Source organism: Mustela erminea, chromosome 4 (genome assembly GCF_009829155.1).
Source record: "Mustela erminea isolate mMusErm1 chromosome 4, mMusErm1.Pri, whole genome shotgun sequence".
NCBI classification, from domain to species: Eukaryota; Metazoa; Chordata; class Mammalia; order Carnivora; family Mustelidae; genus Mustela; species Mustela erminea.
In genome coordinates this window covers 71,706,411-71,731,486 of record NC_045617.1, presented here as the reverse complement: position 1 = coordinate 71,731,486, position 25,076 = coordinate 71,706,411, and the positions used below count along the sequence as shown (strand labels likewise).

Below are 25,076 nucleotides of genomic sequence, written 5' to 3'. Positions count from 1 at the left end.
TAAGTTGTATTCTAATCAGGAAAATAAAAGCACCATAGAGGCACAGAGATCTGATCCATCTGCAAAGGAGATGTGATTTAAATAGTATGCTTACAACTAATAAAAACAGAATTATTTGGATGGGTAGAGTATAATATTGATTTAGACATTTGGTTATAAAAAAGATATTTCTCATGAGTTTTTACTTTCTTTTTATTTATCTGTGAAAACTAATTTCAAAGAAGAGTATAATTTTAAAATCTAAAAAGCCGGCTGTTAATCAGGCTGATATTTTCAGCTGGAATGAATTCCTTTGACAGCATGAACATATACTCTCCAACATGTCTGTAATGGAAATCATTTCAGAAGACACCACACCACCACAGACTTCCCACGGCCTCTCAGCAAGGCAGTGGTGGTCTTAAGGACTGACACTTTTCATCTTTTTGAAGAGAGACACCCTCCAGTTGTTACCCTCCCCCAGGAGATCAGGAAGTATGTGAAGCTGTCCAGTGGACTTGGAATTACACAGCAAAGTGCCAGTGGACATAACCTATCTAATATTAGGATTTATTTTGAAGGAGAGTGGGAAAAATGACGGAAGAAAGCTGCACACAACATGGCCAAACAGCTGGTTTTATATTCCAGAAACAGCTTGGGACTAACTCTACTCACAAGATCTCTTGGCAGAAGAAATTGATGAAAATACCAAAGCTGTGAGGAGAAGTGTTCTTTTGCTGAATCCTTTATGTCACTATCATAGGGTGAATAGGTTTATTAACCTAAATGAGAACACGTGCATAGGGTGAATTAGGTTTATTAACCTAAATGAGAACACGTGCATAATTTTTAAAGTTCCTGTATGTTTAAATGAGGAACTTACTGATTCCATGTACAGTACAGATATGGCTCCCACAGCATCCACACCAAATAAAACCTTAATAATTTTCAGAAACACAAATCCTGACATGTGATGATCTTTTCCTTTCTTTCAAATAGCACTTTCGAAAGCAATGAAGGGAGAGCTTGATAAGATACAAAAGTAAGCATGAATCCAAGGGCATGGGCGATTTCCTGGATGCCAGAATCTCTAAAGGGAACTCATTTTAATTGCTTCATCCATCTATTTGTTCTATCTTTGCATTTAATTGATACATTCTTAAGTCATAGAGACAACTTAATTTTAAACATATTTCTGGCTCACCTGCTAGATACCAGAACTGTGGAATATGCAAGACCTACTTAAGTCTTCTAGAATTTCCTACATTAGAGGGAGGGTATTTGGTATAGTGAGATTCAGTGTTTTAGAATACTTTGCTTTCTATCATTCTCAAATATGTTAAGTGAATTTATTCTCTACTAAATATCCAAGGTAGACTCAGTTAGCTGGGACATTTCATATTTTTATCCTGAACCACTTTGAATTTATTCTTTGTGGCATCAGAATTAGTTTCTCATCTCAGAGTTTGCTATATTTATTTTTCTAGTGATTCGGTAGTTTATTGGCAGTCAGTTTGTAAAATCTCAGGGATTATCTAAATTCAGGATGTTAGGAATGGAAACACATTATCATTGCCTCTCCTGTCAAAAAACATAATTAACACACATGATTTATCGTCTTGAAAAAGTAGATGAGAATTCCATTGGGTGACCTCAAATCACAGTTGTTCAGTGCAGGTACAGACTGTCATGTTCTGGGACAGCCCTCAGCTTAGAACACATTCTTCTCTGGTATTCCTGTCTCGTTAGCCTCGTGTAAGTGTGTGTGTCTGGCTGTGTGTGTGCGTGTGTGTATCTGTCTTTCTCTCTCTCTCTTTCTCCATGTATATGTTTTCTGCCTAAAACCTGCCAGTTTCAAGGTTTTTTTAAGCATTTTGATTTATCACATAGGGAGTACTTCATTTACAAGGAGAGAAAAAGTAAAAATACTATACTTCTTCCTTTGAGTATATCAAGAGTTTCCTCATTCCTTTTTATCATGCACATAATTCATTATATAGATGTATAACTTATTTAATCAGTCATTCATTATTGACAGATATTAGATTGTTTCTAGTCTTTTGCTATTACCAAAAAATCCCATCGGATTCTATATAATATATGTAGGATATTTCCAAGAAGTAGAATTTCTAGGTCAAAATTCTAGGCATTTGTAATGTTGATAGCTTTGCTGAGTTCACCTTCAAAATGGTTTGTGCCACTCATACCTGGGAGTGTCTGAGAATGCCTGGATCTCCTAATTCTTGCCATAAGGGAATATTACAAGTATTTTGAGGTTTTGACAGCATTAAAAAATGAAAAAAGTTTATTACTGTATTTTAAATGAGCAGTTGTGGAGCTCCTGGTGGCTCGGTTGGTTAAGTGTCTGCCTTCGGCTCAGGTCTCGATCCCAGAGTCCTGGGATTGAGCCCTGAGTCAGGCTTCCTGCTCAGGGAGGAGTCTGCTTCTCCCTCTCCCTCTGCCCACCTCCCAACTCATGCTCGCTTGCTCTCTCTCAAATAAAATCTTTAAAAAAACTTAAATGAGCAGGCCTATTATTATGAGTGAGGTTCACTGTCTTATTGAAAGCTTAACAGCCACTAATGAGTAGTCCCTTTATATTTTCTGTGTTTTTGTGTTAGTTGCTGGTCTTTTTTGCTGTTTTTGATTTATAGGAACTCTTCAGGTATTAGGAAAATAATTTCTTTATAATAGAAGTACTTTTGTTTCTATCAACTTTCCCTCATCAGAAATTCTCTGTTCTCATGAGATAACTGTGAGAGAATATGGGCTTTGTGCATCTCAAGAGGGTAGTTCTTTGCTAATTTCTCCATTTTTTACATGATTAGATTTTTATTTATTCTGGTGTTAATTGTGCTAAATTATCCTCCTGAAAAATTTACCTTTCAATTCAGGTTTCAATGCACTTTCATAGAGTATATTTTTTCATAGAAGATGTTGAATCTTTGATAATTTTTTTTGTCTTCTTAATCTATCAATTTCTGAAAACCAAATAACAAAAAAACAACCTTTTGAAATCTCTCACTGTGATTGTGGATTTGTCTAGTTTTCTTCTATGTGTCAATTTTTGCTATATATGTTTAAGGCTGTGTAATTAGATACTTTCAACCTTAGAAGTACTTTAATTTCCTGTATTATCTGAAATTTTGTAACTTATTCGAAAACCAAGTTTTCTGGTTTCCCACTATATACCAGATTCTTAAATAATTTTAGGGCATAACATTTTTCAGAAAAAGAAAGATTGACCTAGGATTTTATGGAAATCCTAGCAAAATCAAGTAGAGGCAATGCCTTAGAACAAAAGAATATAGGGAATTGCAGTATATAGAGAATGCCTAAAATATAAACAAATGACTTGCTTATACATCTATTAGAAAATCCATAAACTTCCTCAATTACTTCACTATATTCCAGTGAGTAAATATCAACCAGCATCTGCCTAATTGGGAGGCATGAAGCTTAATTTTATTTTCCCAAGAAAAATCAGAAAAAGCCAGATATTTCATTTTTGGTAACCTTAATTGTTAAATTGTTTCCCGTATTGTGTAGATTCACATCTCTTTGATCAATGGGAGACCAAGTGCTGATGACCCCTCTCCTGAACTGTTAGAATTTACCTCCGCTCGCTACATTCGCCTGCGATTTCAGAGGATCCGAACCTTGAATGCTGATTTGATGATGTTTGCCCACAAAGACCCAAGAGAAATTGACCCGATTGTCACCCGAAGAGTAAGTTATGATGAATCCTATTGCAGCCTGTAAGTGATATTGGTAATTGTTAAGTAACATTTAAAAGTACCTTTCAGTGATTCGTAGGAGTGGCTGTTACCAGACACCTATTGAACATAACCTCCCTTTGTTCAAAGTCAACCTCTGCCCTTTTCCGATATGGAACATTTATCTAACACTTCTAAACTTTAATTTCCTCATTTGTAAAATGAGCATGACAGTACCTAGTTCATCATCTTATTTTTGATGACCAAGTTTATTATTGTCACTTGAGGGGATCTGAACTCCTATCACAATTGGCACTGGGGGTTTACTACGAAAGGTTCTATGACTTTGAAATATTTTTGACCGCAGTCTTTACTAAGAAATGTATTTTCTATCATAACTCAGTACACACATATGCACATACACATCTCAGTATGTCTTACACTTTAATGTGAATAGAATTAGCTGGTGATATTGTGGAAATGAACATTCTGACTTGGTAGGTCTAGGGCAGAATTGAAAAACAGGAATTCTAACAAGTTTTAGGTGATGTAAGTGTTGCTGTTCTGTGAACCATTTTGCCCAATCAAATAATTTAACTTTATGTTTCATTAATGAATTGCAACCCATAATTGTAAAAAGTGCTACTGTGGGGGGAACCGATCATGTACCCTATTTTATTGTCTTTTATAAATAGGAGATCGGGGGAAGAAAGGTGATGGCATCCCTTTTAATAGATCTTTGAAAACAGGAGCTAAATGCTGTTTTCCAGGGTTAACCTAAAATTTGTGGATTATGCCATAGGTGATCAGTCCAGGTTTCTAAAGTAATAGTTGCCTTTTTTCCTACCTAGCGCTCACCACATCCCTAGTTTATGTCCCATTCCTGAGAAGCTGCTGTACAACTAAGACATTGTTATAATTCAGCTATAAATCCATAAAGCAAATCCATGCTAAGAGAATATCTACTTTATGACTAGAGGTGAAAGCTGAAATCAGATTATAGAGAGAAATAGAGATTGTGAGACAAAGCACTTAATTCTAGAATGATGCACTTAGTTCTAAAAGGTCTGACTATTCCACCAGTTACAAATGGCTGAACAAGCAGACTGAATATCAAAGGGCACCACTTTTCACAGTTCATGAATACCCCTTATGTATATTTTCTTCTCATTACTTAACTTACCCACACCTAACCACTCCATCATCCCAAAAATAACTTTTAAAGTTTGAATATCCCCGTACAACACACATTGGATGTTTTAGTGCCCTGCATTTTCCGAACCTGAAATAACTTTACCTTGCACTACATTTCAGCATATTGTAAATAATTTTATGCAGAAATATTATTTTACTGCAATGTTTAGATTCTTTACATGTTTAAAAAATCACCTTTAATTATCATTTTGACATGACTTAAAAATATACACTGAGGAAGACTGAGTAATTTTGAAGTGAAATTTAATCTTTTCCGACAGTATATCTAATGGAGGAAAAAAAACCAATGTAAATAAATATGTTCCTTTTATCATCTTTTGCAGAAGGCAGAGTGGGGGTTGGGATGCACATCTATTATTTATAACTTCATTGTACATGAGCCTTTAAAATAGTGCAATAAAATGCAACATATAAATAAGCTTTTTGAAAGTGCTCAAGTTCAGTAAAGACTACATATAAATTTAAATATATAAAAATAGGATATTGAATTTCAGCTCTTCATGACTCAAAAGTGAAGCATTAGGCATTTATATTTAAAGAAAATTTCCCAGTTTTAAAAGCATCTGCAAAATACTATATCAGCTTTCTGACCAAATATCCCTATTCGTATCTATATTATTAAGAGATGAATTTAGAGAAAAGCAGACTTTTACATTCCTAAACTTCTGGCAAGTTTCATTTCAAGTTCCAGGTCTAAGTATATCAAAAAACAAAAGTGACAAAAAATATTATAGAAGATACTCTATATAAACAACAAAAATAAATAGGAAAAAAAGAAGTAAATGGAAAAAGGAAATTTGTAGCTAGGGAACTCAGATTTGTATTCACCTATTTATTCTTGCTGGGTTTTGTAATGTGAATAATTGGAATAATAGAACTATTTACCACTGAAATGGTTATTTGGATTCTATAAGATAATGTACTCTCATGATTACAAAATATTATATGCATATTAATTAAAATTTGTATATAGTCCAATACTATCATTGTAAATTATCTTAAAGATAGGTGGGTAGATTAAAATAATTAAAAACATAACCTATGTTAATTTCAAATAGGAAAGTAATCACATGTACTAATTTTAACATAATAATGAAAAAAATAGCAAGTGTTCCTCCCATGTAGTTTACTCCTTATGTTATGTTAAATCAGTCCTGCAATTCATTACATTTTATTTCCTCTTAATATAGTTAAGAAACGTTTTGTTTTGAGCATGATTTCCTCTAAGTATGTTGAGTTTCTTCAAATACATCGCGTAAGACAGTCCGCATATGATTAATGAAACACTGAGCTTCCTATAATGGCAATAAAGGGAGTTTTCTTTCACAAAAGTGCATAAAACAACTTTTATGAAGAGTAATTGCCCTGACCAACACCCACCCCGCCGTAAAAACTTGCTCTCAATAATAAATACTCCAGCACAGACTTTGTATGTCTGTGGGAAGGAAATTTCTCAAATGCCCCCCACCACATGTAAATCAGAGGCGGTCTTTCTCTGGGCTCTGATCACAGGGCAAGGAGTTAACTTGACACTTTTGTGAGCCCTCCATTGTTCCTGTTGTTCCTTCTGCTTCAAACTAAGGATGAAAGCAGAAAGTAATGTTTTTAAGCGAATGTTCCCTTTTGTTACTTACACCTTGCAGTCATCTTAACAGGATTTCTCTCTGGATTGCTTTTTGCAGTATTACTACTCGGTCAAGGATATTTCGGTCGGAGGGATGTGCATCTGCTATGGTCATGCCAGGGCTTGTCCGCTTGATCCGGTGACAAATGTATGTATATTTATAGGATACTTAGCAAGATGAAACTCTCAACTGTCAAATGCTTCGTGAGCCGCTTTGCTGACAGGGATGCTGTGAATGGGTGTCAGATCCTCACTTAGACGGTGTAATAGAAAGCCATGCCAGGGTGAAATAGAGCCAACAGTTAGGATGATAGACTTTGAAGTCAGCCACCACAGTATCAGAAAACAGATTAGTTGGGATTTTTTTGTTGTTGTGATTTTTTTTTTCCCCCCAAAAAGCCTCCCCAAACTGGTCTATTTTGAAACCTTTCTAGTGATGACAGCCTGCTATATGATTTAGCTTTAGAGAATGCCTGCCATCAGTCAACCTGACCATTTCTTTAAAAAAGTTTTCATCAAACTAATGAAAACAAACATCAAACTAATGCAAACAAATGAAAACTGCGCATGGAAGTAAATAGGAATGGCCGCAGTACCGGAGGCTGCAGTAGGGCCTGGGCAACAGGGTGCGGAACTGAAGAGCATCTTTAAGAGAGTGATGAAACCACCGGGTCGGAAAATGCTAGAATGCTTTCGGCTTGAATTTTTCATTAATGCCCTCGTATTAAATAAGCACCACCTAAAAAGAAGATGAACGGATATCTGTTTTTCTCAGTCATAAACTGGTAAAATACAAAATCATCTATTGTATATTATAGGGAAGAAACATATTCAGTAGTAAGATCAGTGAGCATAATTACTTACGTATGGATTTTTTTTTTTTTCCTTTAAAACCAGGATACAAATGGTATTTCTCTCAAAGCTGGCTTTCTGACTAATGTGTCATAATGTTACTTCCTAGGGGAGGCTCAAATGCCCTAGCCTATTCTTTGGGGCAGGATATGGTGCAGCTTTCTGCAAGCTGTGGGTGTTTTCTCTCATGTGTTCCTCAAGCTATGAGAGCCCACAAGGCAGCCTTGCAGTCCCTGTTCCACATGATGCATTGGACTCTACTCGGAGCACACACAGGCAGGAGATTCAGTCCTGGGACATTAGATTGCTATTTGACCTGTGGCCTTTAGTGCCTAGGAATCTATTCTCTTCTTCCCACACCCTTGAATGCTAACAGTACTTTGCCTTAAAGTGGACACATCCAAACCAGAAACACTATAGATCTCAGGAATCAGAGAAGGGAGTTCAGTCTTCAAGACAGTCATCAGTTGGGCCTGTGCTATCTTCCAGACCTGAGTCCAGTGACTCCAGAACTGGACCTCCTCAGGCTGGTGTTAACCGAATATATCCACTCCTTAGGCTGGTACTTCTTCCTTTCCAGATGGACAGGAGTTTCACATTTTGGCACCTGTGCTCAGAAAAGTTCTCTCTTCTCTTCCTTCTACCTTCTAGGGAAAGCCCTTCATTAATGGTTCCAAAAATACTAAAATTATGATTTTCCCCCAATTTTTGACTAGAAATCCCGCTGTGAGTGTGAGCATAATACATGTGGAGACAGCTGTGATCAGTGCTGTCCAGGATTCCATCAGAAACCTTGGCAAGCTGGGACTTTTCTGACTAAAACAGAATGTGAAGGTATGATCCCTAGAATTCAATGTCTGTTCTTCCTTTTCTGGGACACAGGTAATATAAGCATGTGGTGATTTTAGGTAAGTGCATGTTTCCAGTTAATGTATTTTACCAAGGCAATAGCTGGTAGGCTCTTTTATCCTATGGTTTTACTCAGTTTTGTTTTGTTTAATTTGATAAAAATTACTAAACACCTAGCCTTTACCACTGTGTGGGAATTACGAGAAATAGATAAAAGCGTAATAAAAGCATACTTTTTACAAAAGTACACTTACTGTCATCAGGGTAAATCTTAAGCTTATAGCATTATATGAACACACACACACACACAGAGTTGACCACAAATAATGTGGAGGTTAGGGATGACACCCCCCACACAGTCAGAAATCTGGGTATAACTTCTGATTCTCCAGAAACTTAATAATTACTAATTATTATCTGCTGTTGATCAAAAGCTTTACCAATAACAATCAATTAACAACCATTGCTTTACCAATAACAGTCAATTAACATGTTATTATGGTAAGAACATGTGTTTTTAACATAATACCTAACGTTTTCATATTTTTGTATTCCTAGGCTACATGGATCATTTTTAAGTTTTTTTTTTAATTTTTTACTTTTTATAAACATGTATTTTTATCCCCAGGGGTACAGGTCTGTGAATCAGCACTCACCAAAGCACATACCCTCCCCAATGTCCATAACCCCACCCGCCCTTCTCCCAACCCCCCTCCCCTAGCAACCCTCAGTTTGTTTTGTAAGATTAAGAGTCACTTATGGTTTGTCTCCCTCCCAATCCCATCTTGTTTCATTGATTCTTCTCCTACCCACTTAAGCCCCCATGTTGCATCACCACTTCCTCATATCAGGGAGATCATATGATAGTTGTCTTTCTCTGCTTGACTTATTTCGCTAAGCATGATACGCTCTAGTTCCATCCATGTTGTCGCAAATGGCAAGATTTCATTTCTTTTGATGGCTGCATAGTATTCCATTGTGTATATATACCACGACTTCTTGATCCATTCATCTGTTGATGGACATCTAGGTTCTTTCCATAGTTTGGCTATTGTGGACATTGCTGCTATAAACATTCGGGTGCACGTGCCCCTCTGGATCACTACGTTTGTATCTTTAGGGTAAATACCCAGTAGTGCAATTGCTGGGTCATAGGGCAGTTCTATTTTCAACATTTTGAGGAACCTCCATGCTGTTTTCCAGAGTGGCTGCACCCGCTTGCATTCCCACCAACAGTGTAGGAGGGTTCCCCTTTCTCCACATCCTCGCCAGCATCTGTCATTTCCTGACTTGTTTATTTTAGCCATTCTGACTGGTGTGAGGTGATATATCATTGTGGTTTTGATTTGTATTTCCCTGATGCCGAGTGATATGGAGCACTTTTTCATGTGTCTGTTGGCCATCTGGATGTCTTCTTTGCAGAAATGTCTGTTCATGTCCTCTGCCCATTTCTTGATTGGATTATTTGTTCTTTGGGTGTTGAGTTTGCCAAGTTCTTTATAGATTTTGGACACTAGTCCTTTATCTGATATGTCGTTTGCAAATATCTTCTCCCATTCTGTCAGTTGTCTTTTGATTTTGTTAACTGTTTCCTTTGCTGTGCAAAAGCTTTTGATCTTGATGAAATCCCAATAGTTCATTTTCACCCTTGCTTCCCTTGCCTTTGGCGATGTTCCTAGGAAGATGTTGCTGCGGTTGAGGTCGAAGAGGTTGCTGCCTGTGTTCTCCTCAAGGATTTTGATGGATTCCTTTCGCACATTGAGGTCCTTCATCCATTTTGAGTCTATTTTTGTGTGTGGTGTAAGGAAATGGTCCAATTTCATTTTTCTGCATGTGGCTGTCCAATTTTCCCAACACCATTTATTGAAGAGGCTGTCTTTTTTCCATTGGACATTCTTTCCTGCTTTGTCGAAAATAAGTTGACCATAGAGTTGAGGGTCTATTTCTGGGCTCTCTATTTTGTTCCATTGATCTATGTGTCTGTTTTTGTGCCAGTACCATGCTATCTTGATGATGACAGCTTTGTAATAGAGCTTGAAGTCAGGAATTGTGATGCCACCAACGTTGGCTTTCTTTTTCAATATCCCTTTGGCTATTCGAGGTCTTTTCTGGTTCCATTTAAATTTTAGAATTATTTGTTCCATTTCTTTGAAAAAGATGGATGGTACTTTGATAGGAATTGCATTAAATGTGTAGATTGCTTTAGGTAGCATAGACATTTTCACAATATTTATTCTTCCAATCCATGAGCATGGAACATTTTTTCATTTCTTTGAGTCTTCCTCAATATCTTTCATGAGTACTTTATAGTTTTCTGAGTATAGATTCTGTGCCTCTTTGGTTAGGTTTATTCCTAGGTATCTTATGGTTTGGGGTGCAATTGTAAATGGGATTGACTCCTTAATTTCTCTTTCTTCTGTCTTGTTGTTGGTGTAGAGAAATGCAACTGATTTCTGTGCATTGATTTTATATCCTGACACTTTACTGAATTCCTGTACAAGTTCTAGCAGTTTTGGAGTGGACTCTTTTGGGTTTTCCACATATAGTATCATATCATCTGCAAAGAGTGATAATTTGACTTCTTCTTTGCCGATTTGGATGCCTTTAATTTCCTTTTGTTGTCTGATTGCTGAGGCTAGGACTTCTAGTACTATGTTGAATAGCAGTGGTGATAATGGACATCCCTGCCGTGTTCCTGACCTTAGCGGAAAAGCTTTCAGTTTTTCTCCATTGAGAATGATATTTGCAGTGGGTTTTTCATAGATGGCTTTGATGATATTGAGGTATGTGCCCTCTATACCTACACTTTGAAGAGTTTTGATCAGGAAGGGATGCTGTACTTTGTCAAATGCTTTTTCAGCATCTATTGAGAGTATCATATGGTTCTTGTTCTTTCTTTTATTGATGTGTTGTATCACATTGACTGATTTGTGGATGTTATTCCAGCCTTGCAGCCCTGGAATAAATCCCACTTGGACGTGGTGAATAATCCTTTTAATGTACTGTTGAATCCTATTGGCTAGTATTTTGTTGAGAATTTTCGCATCTGTGTTCATCAAGGATATTGGTCTATAGCTCTCTTTTTTGATGGGATCCTTGTCTGGTTTGGGGATCAAGGTGATGCTCGCCTCATAAAATGAGTTTGGAAGTTTTCCTTCCATTTCTATTTTTTGGAACAGTTTCAGGAGAATAGGAATTAGTTCTTCTTTAAATGTTTGGTAGAATTTCCCCGGGAAGCCGTCTGGCCCTGGGCTTTTGTTTGTTTGGAGATTTTTAATGACTGTTTCAATCTCCTTACTGGTTATGGGTCTGTTCAGGCTTTCTACTTCTTCCTGGTTCAGTTGTGGTAGTTTATATGTTTCTAGGAATGCATCCATTTCTTCCAGATTGTCAAATTTGTTGGCGTAGAGTTGCTCATAGTATGTTCTTATAATAGTTTGTATTTCTTTGGTGTTAGTTGTGATCTCTCCTCTTTCATTCATGATTTTATTTATTTGGGTCCTTTCTCTTTTCTTTTTGATAAGTCGGGCCAGGGGTTTATCAATTTTATTAATTCTTTCAAAGAACCAGCTCCTAGTTTCGTTGATTTGCTCTATTTGTCTTTTTGGTTTCTATTTCATTGATTTCTGCTCTGATCTTTATGATTTCTCTTCTCCTGCTGGGCTTAGGGTTTCTTTCTTGTTCTTTCTCCAGCTCCTTTAGGTGTAGGGTTTGGTTGTGTACCTGAGACCTTTCTTGTTTCTTGAGAAAGGCTTGAACCACTATATATTTTCCTCTCAGGACTGCCTTTGTTGTGTCCCACAGATTTTGAACCGTTGTATTTTCATTATCATTTGTTTCCATGATTTTTTTCAATTCTTCTTAATTTTCCGGTTGACCCATTCATTCTTTAGAAGGATGCTGTTTAGTCTCCATGTATTTGGGTTCTTTCCAAACTTCCTTTTGTGGTTGAGTTCTAGCTTTAGAGCATTGTGGTCTGAAAATATGCAGGGAATTATCCCAATCTTTTGATACCGGTTGAGTCCTGATTTAGGACCGAGGATGTGATCTATTCTGGAGAATATTCCATGTGCACTAGAGAAGAATGTGTATTCTGTTGCTTTGGGATGAAATGTTCTGAATATATCTGTGATGTCCATCTGGTCCAGTATGTCATTTAAGGCCTTTATTTCCTTGCTGATCTTTTGCTTGGATGATCTGTCCATTTCAGTGAGGGGAGTGTTAAAGTCCCCTACTATTATTGTATTATTGTTGATGTGTTTCTTTGATTTTGTTATTAATTGGTTTATATAGTTGGCTGCTCCCACGTTGGGGGCATAGATATTTAAAATCGTTAGATCTTCTTGTTGGACAGTCCCTTTGAGTATGATATAGTGTCCTTCCTCATCTCTTACTATACTCTTTGGCTTAAAATCTAATTGATCTGATATAAGGATTGCCACTCCTGCTTTCTTCTGATGTCCATTAGCATGGTAAATTCTTTTCCACCCCCTCACTTTAAATCTGGAGGTATCTTCAGGCTTAAAATGAGTTTCTTGGAGGCAACATATAGATGGGTTTTGTTTTTTTATCCATTCTGATACCCTGTGTCTTTTGATTGGGGCATTTAGCCCATTAACATTCAGGGTAACTATTGAGAGATATGAATTTAGTGCCATTGTATTGCCTGTAAGGTGACTGTTACGTATATTATCTCTGTTCTTTACTGATCTACCACTTGTAGGCTCTCTCTTTGCTTAGAGGACCCCTTTCAGTATTTCCTGTAGAGCTGGTTTGGTGTTTGCAAATTCTTTCTGTGTTTGTTTGTCCTGGAAGCTTTTAATCTCTCCCTCTATTTTCAATGATAGCCTAGCTGGATATAGTATTCTTGGCTGCATGTTTTTCTCGTTTAGTGCTCTGAAAATATCATGCCAGCTCTTTCTGGCCTGCCAGGTCTCTGTGGATATGTCAGCTGCCAATCTAATATTTTTACCATTGTATGTTACAGACTTCTTTTCCTGGGCTGCTTTCAGGATTTTCTCTTTGTCACTGAGACTTGTAAATTTTACTATTAGGTGACGGGGTGTGGGCCTATTCTTATTGATTTTGAGGGGCGTTCTCTGAACCTCCTGAATTTTGATGCTCGTTTCCTTTGCCATATTGGGGAAATTCTCCCCAATAATTCTCTCCAGTATACCTTCTGCTCCCCTCTCTCTTTCTTCTTCTTCTGGAATCCCAATTATTCTAATATTGTTTCGTCTTATGATGTCACTTATCTCTCGAATTATCCCCTCGTGGTCCAGTAGCTGTTTGTCCCTCTTTTGCTCAGCTTCTTTATTCTCTGTCATTTGGTCTTCTATATCACTAATTCTTTCTTCTGCCTCATTTATCCTAGCAGTGAGAGCCTCCATTTTTTATTGCACCTCATTAATAGCTTTTTTGTTTTCAACTTGGTTAGACTTTAGTTCTTTTATTTCTCCAGAAAGGGCTTTTATATCTCCCGAGAGGGTTTCTCTAATATCTTCCATGCCTTTTTCGAGCCCGGCTAGAACCTTGAGAATTGTCATTCTGAACTCTAGATGTGACATATTACCAATGTCTGTATTGATTAGGTCCCTAGCCTTCGGTACTGCCTCTTGTTCTTTTCTTTTGTGGTGAATTTTTCCGTCTTGTCATTTTGTCCAGGTAAGAGTATATGAAGGAGCAAGTAAAATACTAAAAGGGTGGCAACAACCCCAGGAAAATATGCTTTAACCAAATCAGAACAGATCCCAAATCGTGAGGGGGGAGAAAGGGGATAAAAAGAGGTTCAAAAAGGAAGAACGAAAAAAAAGGAAAAATAAATAAAATAAAAGAATTTTAAAAAATAAATCGAATAAAGAAAGATATAAAAAGGAAAAATATATATATTAGATAAACTAGTTAAAAATGTTAAAAAAAGAAAAGGGTAAAAGTTAAAAAAATTTTAGCAGAAGAAGAGAAAAAAAATGAAAAAGAAAAATATTAAATTAATTGCAAGACTAAAAAAATCACAGGAAAAAAAAAAAGAAAAAAAAAAAAAGAAAATCACAGGGAGAAAGCCATGAATTCCATGCTTTGCTTTCTCCTCCTCTGGAATTCTGCTGCTTTCCTTGGTATTGAAACTGCACTCCTTGATAGGTGAACTTGGTCTTGGCTGGATTTCTTGTTAATCTTCTGGGGGAGGGGCCTGGTGTAGTGAATCTCAAGTGTCTTTGCCCCAGGCAGAATTGCACCGCCCTTATCAGGGGCCAGGCTGAGTAATCCGCTTGGGTTTGCTTTCAGGAGCTTTTGTTCCCTGAGCGCTTTCCGTAGAGTTCCGGAGGACGGGAATACAAATGGTGGCCTCCTGGTCTCTGGCCCGGAGGAGCCAGAGCCCGGGGCCCCACTCCTCAGTGCGCCCTCAGAGAACAGCTCCCAGTAACTCCCCTCTGCCTGACCTCCGGCCGTACTCCGAGCTCACCGAGCCTGCGACCGGTTCAAGGTAACCCCGAGCTGCGAGCTCACTGTCGGCTCTGTCTCTGTAGCCGGCCTCCTGCTCCAATACCCACAAGCTCTGCGACACTCACACACCCCCGATCCTTCTGTGACCCTGTGGGACCTGAGGCCACGCTGACCCCGCGTGCGCTTCGTCCCGGTTTAGCCTCTGGAGCGATGTCCCTCAGCGGAACAGACTTTTACAAGTCCTGATTTTGTGCTCCGTTGCTCCTCCGCTTGCCGGGAGCCGGCCCCTCCCCCCAGGGTCTATCTTCCCGTCGCTTTGGATTCACTTCTCCGCTGGTCCTACCTTTCAGAAAGTGGTTGCTTTTCTGTTTCCAGAATTGCTGTTCTTCTTCTCTTCGATCTGCTGATGGATTTGCAGGTGTTTGCACTCTTTAGATAAGCTATCTAGTTGATCTCCTGCTAGCTGATGTAGTCTCAGCCTGCTACTTCTCCGCCATCTTGACTCCTCCTCCGCATTTTTAAGGTTTTTAGATGGTCAAAAATCCCCCCGAATTTTTCCAATATATTTATTGAGAAAAGTCTGTGTATACGTAGATCCACACAGCTCAAAAACCCATGTTGTTTAAGGGTCAACTATGTACACACATACACACACTCCACTAGAAATGCAAATAAACAAAACCTACACTATATAAAGACTAATTTTCTTTCTTTTTTTTTTAATTTTTTATTTTTTATAAACATATGTTTTTATCCCCAGGGGTACAGGTCTGTGAATCACCAGGTTTACACACTTCACAGCACTCACCAAAGCACATACCCTCCCCAGTGTCCATAATCCCACCCCCTTCTCCCAAACCCCCTCCCCCCAGCAACCCTCAGTTTGTTTTGTGAGATTAAGAGTCACTTATGGTTTGTCTCCCTCCCCATCCCATCTTGTTTCATTTATTCTTCTCCTACCCACTTAAGCCCCCATGTTGCATCACCACTTCCTCATATCAGGGAGATCATATGATAGTTGTCTTTCTCTGCACTATTGGGTATTTACCCTAAAGATACAAACGTAGTGATGCGAAGGGGCACGTGCACCCAAATGTTTATAGCAGCAATGTCCACAATAGCCAAACTATGGAAAGAACCTAGATGTCCATCAACAGATGAATGGATCAAGAAGATGTGGTATATATACACAATGGAATACTATGCAGCCATCAAAAGAAATGAATTCTTTTTTTTTTTTAAGATTTTATTTATTTGACAGATGGAGATCACAAGTAGACAGAGAGGCAGTCAGAGAGAGAGGAGGAAGCAGGCTCCCCACCAAGCAGAGAGCCCAATGCAGGGCTCGATCCCAGGACCCCGGGACCACGACCCAAGCCGAAGGCAGAGGCTTAACCCACTGAGTCACCCAGGCATCCCAAATTTTCTAATACATTTATATGTTTGTAAAATGGTTCTGAAACCAGCAGAGCTTCAGATTCTTCTGCCTTCTCCCTTTGTAGCTCGTTCCCTAGTAAACAGCTCTAGCATATCAATCATCTAACGGAGGAAGAAACAGAGGGGAGAGATTACACCTTTCCAACTAGAACTATATCATTACCTAAAAGACAAAACCAAAACACTCTGATTCATTAGTTATACTTATTAAAGTATACTTATAAATTATACTTATTAAAGTCTTCCCATTAGCTGGGAAGAATATGAGACTAAAAGGTAACAGAGAAGGCAAAAAATCAAATTTATAGAAAAATATTCATTTTAATAATAACAATTAATATTTTAAATGTACGATTTCTCATTAATAATAATATAAGATACTAATATTAGAAATGACACCAATGATAATCATTAGCATAAACTAGGCTGTAGCAATTATGGGATGGTGACAACCAAGAAAAAAAGCCAGTGATGAAATACAGTAAAACAACTGGCTGTGAAAACACATGTCAACAAACACTCATTCATACTTGAATGTTAGCACTTCTGAAGACAATTGCATATGTCCAGTTTTTTCAGAAGGGAAATACTCAAGAAGTATAGCAGATGACTTTGTAGCCTAAAATTGTCAACTGGCCCAACGTGGTGATAGGTATGCTAGAGACACCTGCGTTCTGGAGATCTGCTCAGGCCAAGATGAGACCTAAAAACAAAGACTTGTGCTGAGCTGTAAATCCAAAATACCACGATGCACAATTCAGTTAAATTCAAATATTAATATTTTATTGAGTCCTAGCTACATTTTTTTTTTACTTTCATAAATATATATTGCCCCCAAACAGGCTTCGTAGACATTTTAACCTAATACCAACTTTTTATATTTATTTAAAAGAATTTTATCATGTATCCTGTGTCAGATATGGTAGGTTCTTAAAACTATTGAATTATAGGAAACATTCATCATAAAATCCCCCCAATCATAAAATATTTTCTTTTGAATTTTTAAGATTCTGCATATACTAATATACTATCAATGTCTTGAGTCCCTCCATTTTCTGTACTCACCTTTTTTGCCCTTTTATAGAAAAGATTTACTTACTTATTTTAGAGATGGGGAGGGGCAGAGGGAGAGAGAGAATTGCAAGGAGACTTCGTGCTGGGCACTGAGCCTGATTCAGGGCTCCATCTCACAACCTTGAGATCATGACCTGAGCCAAAACGAAGAGATGGTACTTGACCAACTGAGCCACCCAGGTGCTCCCGTTTTTTGTTTTGTTTTTTTTTGCCTTTTGATTTGCGTCTGCCTGGTTGTGAAGTTGTTTTGTTAGAAATCACCCATGGTTACTGAGTTATAGCTGTAGAAATGGGCCACCACCCCCCACTGTGGTAAAAGGGGCATCCAGAGTCCCAGCTTTTGTTTTCTTTGCATATACCCTACCCCATTCCTGACCATCCTTCAGGTTCTCCAAAGCTGCTCCCAGTGAAAGCAGACATTCATTCCTAAGAGTGAACTTAAGTGCAATGCCACTCATGTTCTCAGACTTCTTTCAATTTAATTATATTTCTCTTCTTCTGATGAATATCAGCAATCACAAGTGGGAGTAGCATTTGAGGGCAGGGGTTCTTCCTGTTGCCCCTGACATTCTCCCACACAGTTTTAATTTTGTAAAGTGATCTGCAAAATCCTTTAGTATACTCCACTTATGTATGTGTGTTTACACAAGGAAACAAAAAGTTTAGCTTAAATTTATGAGGAATATGGATGGGTAAAGCAATACAAAAGCACATCACCACTAACTACTATATATATAATTTTAAATAGTGGAATTATGAAACAATCATCTTTTCTCATGGAACAGATGGAAGGCGGTATTTCCAAATTTAAAAAAAAAAAAAAGTTTTTCTTTTTGTCCACAAATGGGACACAAGAATCCAAACCATAGAACCTTGCATAAATATCATGTTTTTGGCAATGTATACATTCCTAAAAGCTTATATGAAATTTTTCTTTTCCAAGTTGAATTGTGTTCCAATCACCTTAAGATGTAGAAAAACCCTTCTGTAACATGACAAATCCTTCTATGAAATGAATAATTACCTACTAATTCATTTGAGTTTAATTTGGATTTTCATCAATTTGGCTTACTTAAGGCAGGATATATCTCTAAAAAGCAAAGAATACTTCTTCCCTTGCTAAGCCTATACTAAAGACCATTTCTATCATGTGTCTTAGTTATTCTGTGAAATAGCAAACTGCTGATGGCAGAGTGGAAAATTGCTCTTTGTGACTGGGAACCATCCGTGTTCTCTAAGGCTATACATAGGGAACTTTGCAGGTGCAATACCTTTAAAAGAGCCATGGGAGCTGTAGGCAGAGGGCCCTGGCATGGAATTTGAAAAGCAGGGCTCCCCAAGCATCCGTGTTTTACCTACTTAGCTCACAGTTATAAATACTAAATCTACATAATGTGTGAATCAATTTGCATTCCTCTATATTTCCCTTTACTTACACTGGAAGCAGAAATCTTGTCTGTTTCTTGCAATATATTTTTACAACAGGATTTGTAAGAATTCTTGTTATTGTCCTAAAGGTATAAAACTGCTTATAATACCTAGGGATTTATATTTATGACTATAGGTTCCCTAGAAAAAAGTTTGAAAACTTTCCATCAGTATAGCAAGAATCCTATATTCTAAACCAAAGTTTAGATTTAGGATTTTTAGACCAGGGAAAGTATTTGCTACAAACAAGACAAGGAGATAGTATTCTTACTATATTAAGATGTCTTCTATAGCAATAAGAAAGAATTAAAAAAAGAGAGAGAGAATTCAATAAACCAGTTAAAAATGAGCAAAGATTCAAACAGGAAAAGAAAAGACTTAAAACCATCTAAAGAGATTCTCACACTTATTCATAATAAAAGAAGTACCAAATAAAACAATGAAAATACTCTTTTCAATTTGGCAAAACTTATCATTCATTCACTTAACAAATACCTGAATGCTTACTATGTCCAGGAACAAATAAAGAGGGTTGATAATACATAGTGTTGGTGAGGCTACGGTTGAATTTTTATCATATCTGTTGGAAGGAAAGTAATCTGACATCACATTTTTGGAGGGAAATTTTTCAAGTTAATTGAAGTTGAAATTTGACTTGAAATTACACTTGTAGGAATTTAGCCTAGAGATGTGGTTGTATAGTAGCAGGACTATTTCCTGTGTGCCAGCCATTCCACTGGGTGTTTGCGCTCTCACAACATCCAGAAAAGGGAAGCATAAAAATGTCACCAAGTGGGGCACCTTGGTGGCTCAGTGGGTTAAGTCTCTGCCTTTGGCTCAGGTCATGATCCCAGAGTCTGGGATTGAGCCGCATGTTGGGCACTCTGCATGTTGGGCTCTTTACCCAGGGGGGAGCCTATTTCTCCCTCTCCCTTTGCCTGCCACTCCCCCTGCTTGTGCTCTCTCTCTTTCTCTCTGTCACATAAATAAATAAATCTTAAAAAAACAATGACACCAGGATTTAAATTTTCTTCTCAGAGTCGCACAGCTGGCAAATGGGAATCGGTATGACATTAGAACCCCCAGTCCTCCCCCACCTCCTTGGGCTCCTATTACCTACTCTGTGTTACTTATAAAAGAGGAATCTGGAAACAATATAATTACCCATTAATAGGGTATTAAACACCCCATTCAAGAAGTACCCTGTGTAGCCATGGAGGAAACATGCTAATAGAGAAAGAGCTATACTTTTTACTATTACTAATATTTGGGAATAGTTCAGAACAGTTTACAAATGTTTCCCTTTGTGGGGTGGGAGAGACTAAGCTATGTGCCCCACACATAAATCTGTATACACACATGCGCCCCTCCACACATGTATGTGGAAGTCATGTAAGAACACCTGAGAAACTCAGCATCTGTGGAAGGAGAGTCTACATATCTTTTTCCCTAGTACCCATCCTAAAATAAATTTTACCCATTTATTTTAAAGCCTTACCCAATTCCTTCTGGGGGGATAATTTTTTCACATCTCTGAACTCTTATAATATGACATGAAACAGAGAAGGAGGAAGAAGAGAAGGGCATTGGAAGACAAGAAGGATCAAGGGGGAAGGGTATTGGAAAAATCAATTAAGAACTTATTTACAAGGCATTGTGTTAATGATTCTACAGGCATTTTCTCACTTAATGCTTTTAAATATTCCAATCTGGTAATTACTGTTGGCCTCTGCATGTTTCCGGAAACGGAGCCTTAGTGAAATTAAGAAGTTCCCTATATCACCTGACTAAGTACCGGATAGCCATGACTGGTGCAACACAGTGGGATCTCAGGCACTAAGCAAACTGGCTCTCATTTTGCCCTGGTTCCTTGGCACTTATGATAGAGTTCATCTCTCTTATCAGATAGAACTTGAAGGAATTTGCCAGTGTTAGCCCTGTAGACTCAGGAGCCTGAATTCAGAGTGAGGTTGGCAAGACTGATTTGGTTACCTTCTATAATTAGTTCACTTCTGTCTCCGTCCCTAGTAGAGGAAAAGAGGTGAATATGAGCCCCTAACTGAGAAAGCTATTTTGAGAATTAAAATCTATGGCAATAGATATAAAAGACTTAAAACAGAATGTAGAATATAAAAAAAAAATCCCAAGTTTTAGTTATTATCAGAAGTGTAAAAAAGCAAATGTGTCGTAAGTGTCCTTTTTTACCCATAGGATCTAACACTGAGATTCACATATAATAATTACCCATTGCAGATTACCTGGATTTTAATCATTCAGTGCCATAGGTCAATAATTTCTTATTTGTTATAATAGGAAATTACTGGTTGAACCATGAGGAATTTCAGTTTTATAAGATAAAGTCAGTCAAATATTGGCAATTTCATATGATTCAGCTCAATTTATAGGTTTTAATTATTTCAAGTTCTATTAAAAGGCATGAATTTATCAATACATTCAATAAACCCAAATACTTTCTGGATACTTTTGTAATATATATATATATACACTAATGCAACATAATTTCTCATGGAATATAAAAAATGTTATATAACAGAAAATGATTTTTCAGTAAATATGAAACCTGAAATTAATGTTTATGAATTTATTTTTCCCTAATGCAGCATGCAATTGTCATGGGAAAGCTGAAGAATGCTACTATGATGAAAATGTTGCCAGAAGAAATCTGAGTTTAAATATACATGGAAAGTACATTGGAGGGGGTGTGTGTATTAACTGCACTCAAAACACTGCTGGTATAAACTGTGAGACATGCATTGATGGTTTCTTCAGACCCAAAGGGGTAAAGTATGCTTTTTCTTTTTTTTTTTTTTTTTTTTTTTTTAAAGATTTTATTTATTTATTTGACAGAGAGAAATCACAAGTAGTCAGAGAGGCAGGCATAGAGAGAGAGAGAGGGAAGCAGGCTCCCCGCTGAGCAGAGAGCCCAATGTGGGACTCGATCCCAGGACCCTGAGATCATGACCTGAGCCGAAGGCAGCGGCTTAACCCACTGAGCCACCCAGGCGCCCAAAGTATGCTTTTTCTTTCACAAAGTGTTATTTTTGGCCTTTTCATATAGAGATGTATTATATAGAAAAATAATTTTGAAAGCTTTTCTTAACAGTTTGACTGCAAATCTGAGAGGTGACTAGGAATGTTTCAGAATGGAAACTGGATAAATCTTTGAGGATGTGGAATAAAACATTTCTATCTCTCTAGAAAGTTCTGTTGTGCCCCATTCCTGTCAATCCTCACCCCTTGGCAAGCTGATTGTTAGAACGTTCAATTAGTTTTGCCTCTTAGTGAATTTCATAAAAATGAAATCATAAAATGAATACAATTTTGTTTTCTTTCTTTCACTCCGTATAACATTTAAAGAGTTATCCATAGTGGGTGCATCTGTAGTTCTTTTTTTTAAAAAAATAGTACTGAGCTTATTATTCATTTGCGTGAACGTACTACAATTTTTAATCCATTCTGTTGGTAGGTATTTGTGTCATTTTCAGTTTCTGGCTAGCTCCTATAAAACACTGCTTATATTAAATAAAATATGACCACAGAAAGATATATTTTATTTAAGCGTGTTTGTGGTCAAGTTTTACTTACCTTGCTTGCATAACTATCTAGGGATAGAATACTTGTTTTATAGGATATTAATATATCTTTATATGACTTTATAAGAAACTGCCAACATTTTGCCAAATTAGTAACAGTATTTTACCTATTCACCAAAAATGTGTGAGTTCCAGTTCTTCCATATAATTTCTGATATTTGGTATTGGACTGTCTTTTTTGTTAGCAATTCTAGTGGGTACAACACGTGTGGCGAGTGGGTATTTGGCAATCATTAAGTCATTCCCATCAATGCTTGGTGCTACCACAGATCTTCTATTATAACCTTACAGCTGATCCCATTTTGCATGTAATTTCCTGTTAAGTGCTTATTGTCTATTCTTATATCTTGTCTTATGAACTTTCCCTTCAATCCAAAGTATTTTTTTTTTTATTCCAGAAACATTATAATTTTAGCTTTCAGATCTATGCCCCATCTCAAGTAGATCTTTGGATGTGGTATAAAACAGTGATTAAGATCTACATGGTTAATGTTGTTCCAGAACCATTTTTTAAATTCTTTGTTTTCCTCTTTCTTTTCCTCCCTCCCTTCCTTCCCTCTCTCTCCTTCTCTCTCTCTCCATTTCTTTCTTTCTTTTATTCTTCTTTCTTTCTTTCTGAGACAGAGAGAACAAGCAGGGGAAGAAGCAGGCTCCCATTGGGCTAAGAGACTAATGCAGGACTCTATTCCAGGGTCCTGGGATCATGACCTGAGCTGAAGGCAGACACTTAACCCACTGAGTCACCCAGGCATCCTCCTGCCTTTTTTTTTTTTTTTTAAGATTTTATTTACATAGTCATTCATTTATTTATTTAAGATTTCATTTTTATTTATTTATTTATTTTAAAAGATTTTATATTCTTTTTCTCCTTTAAATTGCTTTGAGGCAGGGCACCTGTTCTCGCTTGCTCTCTCAAATAAGTAAAATCTTGAGAAATAAATAAATTGTTTTGAGGCATTTGTTGCAAATCATGTGGTTTGATCACGTGGGTCAGTTTCTGGAGCCCTAGATCTGTCCCATGACAGATCTATGTCCCATGTTTGTCCATCCTTGTATTAATAGCATGGTATCTTGACTGATTTACCTTGAATAAGTCTTGAATTCAGAAACATAAATACACTAACTTTAGTCTTCCTTTTGAAGATTATTTCGGATCACAATTTCTTTTTATATTCATGTACAAATCAATGACAGAAATATTAGTTGAGAGTCTTATATAGAATCTAAATTCAAGTATGGAGAGAACACTAATATTGAGTCTTGTAATCAATGAACATAGTATGTCTCTCTGATTATTTATATGTCCTTTAAATATTCATAGCAGTGTTTTTAGTACAGAGATCTTGCATGTCTTTTGTTAGTTCTCAGTGTATTATAAAAATAATTTTAAAATTGTTTAATGTTGTTATTATTATCAAGATTTTCAAATATTGATGTTATATCCCATACCTGAGTTCCTTTATTTGTCCTAGTAGCTTCAACCTAGATTATTTAGAGGCTTGCTTTACGCTGTGTTAGGACAGATTAACAGTAAACTCAATGTGGTTGTCTAATATTGGCTAACTTGGTAGACAACTCCAATCTCTGTTTGCTTTATGGGATACAGACGGAAAAACTCTACTTCATCATTGAGCTTTCCAGCTGTTACTTTTCGCTGTATTATTTGGAGTCTACTGAATGGATGTAAGATTAAGGGATCAGTTAAGCATTTGAAGGGTTTCGATATGCAGATTCTGGTGCTTCCCATCTTTGAACATAGATCTCAACTAATTTTTTTTTTTCAAACTCAAATTTGTCTAGGTTCTGCCTGCTTTTGATTAATATTCCAGGCCCTTAAATATTTTACTTCCATTATTTTATCCAGAATTAATAATTGTTATCTGAGAGTAGATTAGACCATGCAAAACGCTGCCATGATCAAACCTGGAGACTTCATATTTTTATTACAAGAAATTAAGTGAATTGGAGCCTAAATTATGGGGTTTTAATACTTGTAAAAATAATTTTGCTACACTATATGTTAAAAATTTAAATCACTCAAGTGCCAAATATTTGGGTAGAAGTCCATTTCTTTTTTTTTTTTAAGTTTTATTTATTTATTTGAGAGAAAGATAGAGCTCCTGAGCAGAAGAAGCGGCAGAGGGAATATGAGAGAAGCAGACTCCCCACTGAGCATGGAGCCAACACAAGACTGATGATATCATGACCTGACCTGAAATCAGGAGTTGGACGTTCAACCGACTGAGCCTCCCAAGGGCCCCAAAAGTCCATTTCATTTTTAAAGATAAAAAAAGAAAAATTTTTTGCATTGAGGTTTTCAGATAAATAATATCTCTACAATATTTTGAAAGTTATTGTTCTGAAATTTGATTTAAGATTTACTTACTAAATCCATATACTTAATATTTAAATCAAATATATATAATGCATTGTTTATTTTGAGTAATCTAAATTATTTTAATAAATATTTAATAAAATTATTTTAATAAATTTAAAAATCATGTGCAAAGTTGATATATTTATAGGATCTCATGTTAGAAGGTTTCCTGGTCAGCAATCTGGCAAGTTTCCCCAATTACCACAAAGAGAGATAATCAATTAGGGGACTTTGATTTACCCAAGCTTATCACCTGAATCATAAATCATATTTATTACAGCCAAGGTTTCATTGAAAAGAATTTTTTCTTTAACCCACAGAGGGTTTTTTTTTTCATTTTTTGTTTTCATGTCTTAGTGTTTTGTTTTGTTTTTTTTTCTAGTGGGAGAGCCCTTCTGCCATCCTTACTCTGAAACTGTTACTCATACTTCAAGCTTCAGTCTAAATGTCACTTCTGTGAAACATTGTTG

The 25,076-nt window shown here is 36.8% G+C and overlaps 1 protein-coding gene across 5 annotated transcripts in view; it reads left to right on the top strand.

The window, feature by feature from the left end:
* Window positions 1–25,076, top strand: part of LOC116588466 (laminin subunit alpha-2) — a 640,912-nt gene that overhangs the window by 235,133 nt on the left and 380,703 nt on the right. For all 5 annotated transcript variants that reach the window (XM_032339558.1, XM_032339559.1, XM_032339557.1 and 2 more), the window contains exons 5-8: window positions 3,529–3,708; window positions 6,593–6,682; window positions 8,103–8,220; window positions 21,237–21,415. In XM_032339558.1, the coding sequence (XP_032195449.1) occupies window positions 3,529–3,708; window positions 6,593–6,682; window positions 8,103–8,220; window positions 21,237–21,415 (567 nt within the window). The remainder of the gene's footprint in view (window positions 1–3,528; window positions 3,709–6,592; window positions 6,683–8,102; window positions 8,221–21,236; window positions 21,416–25,076) is intronic.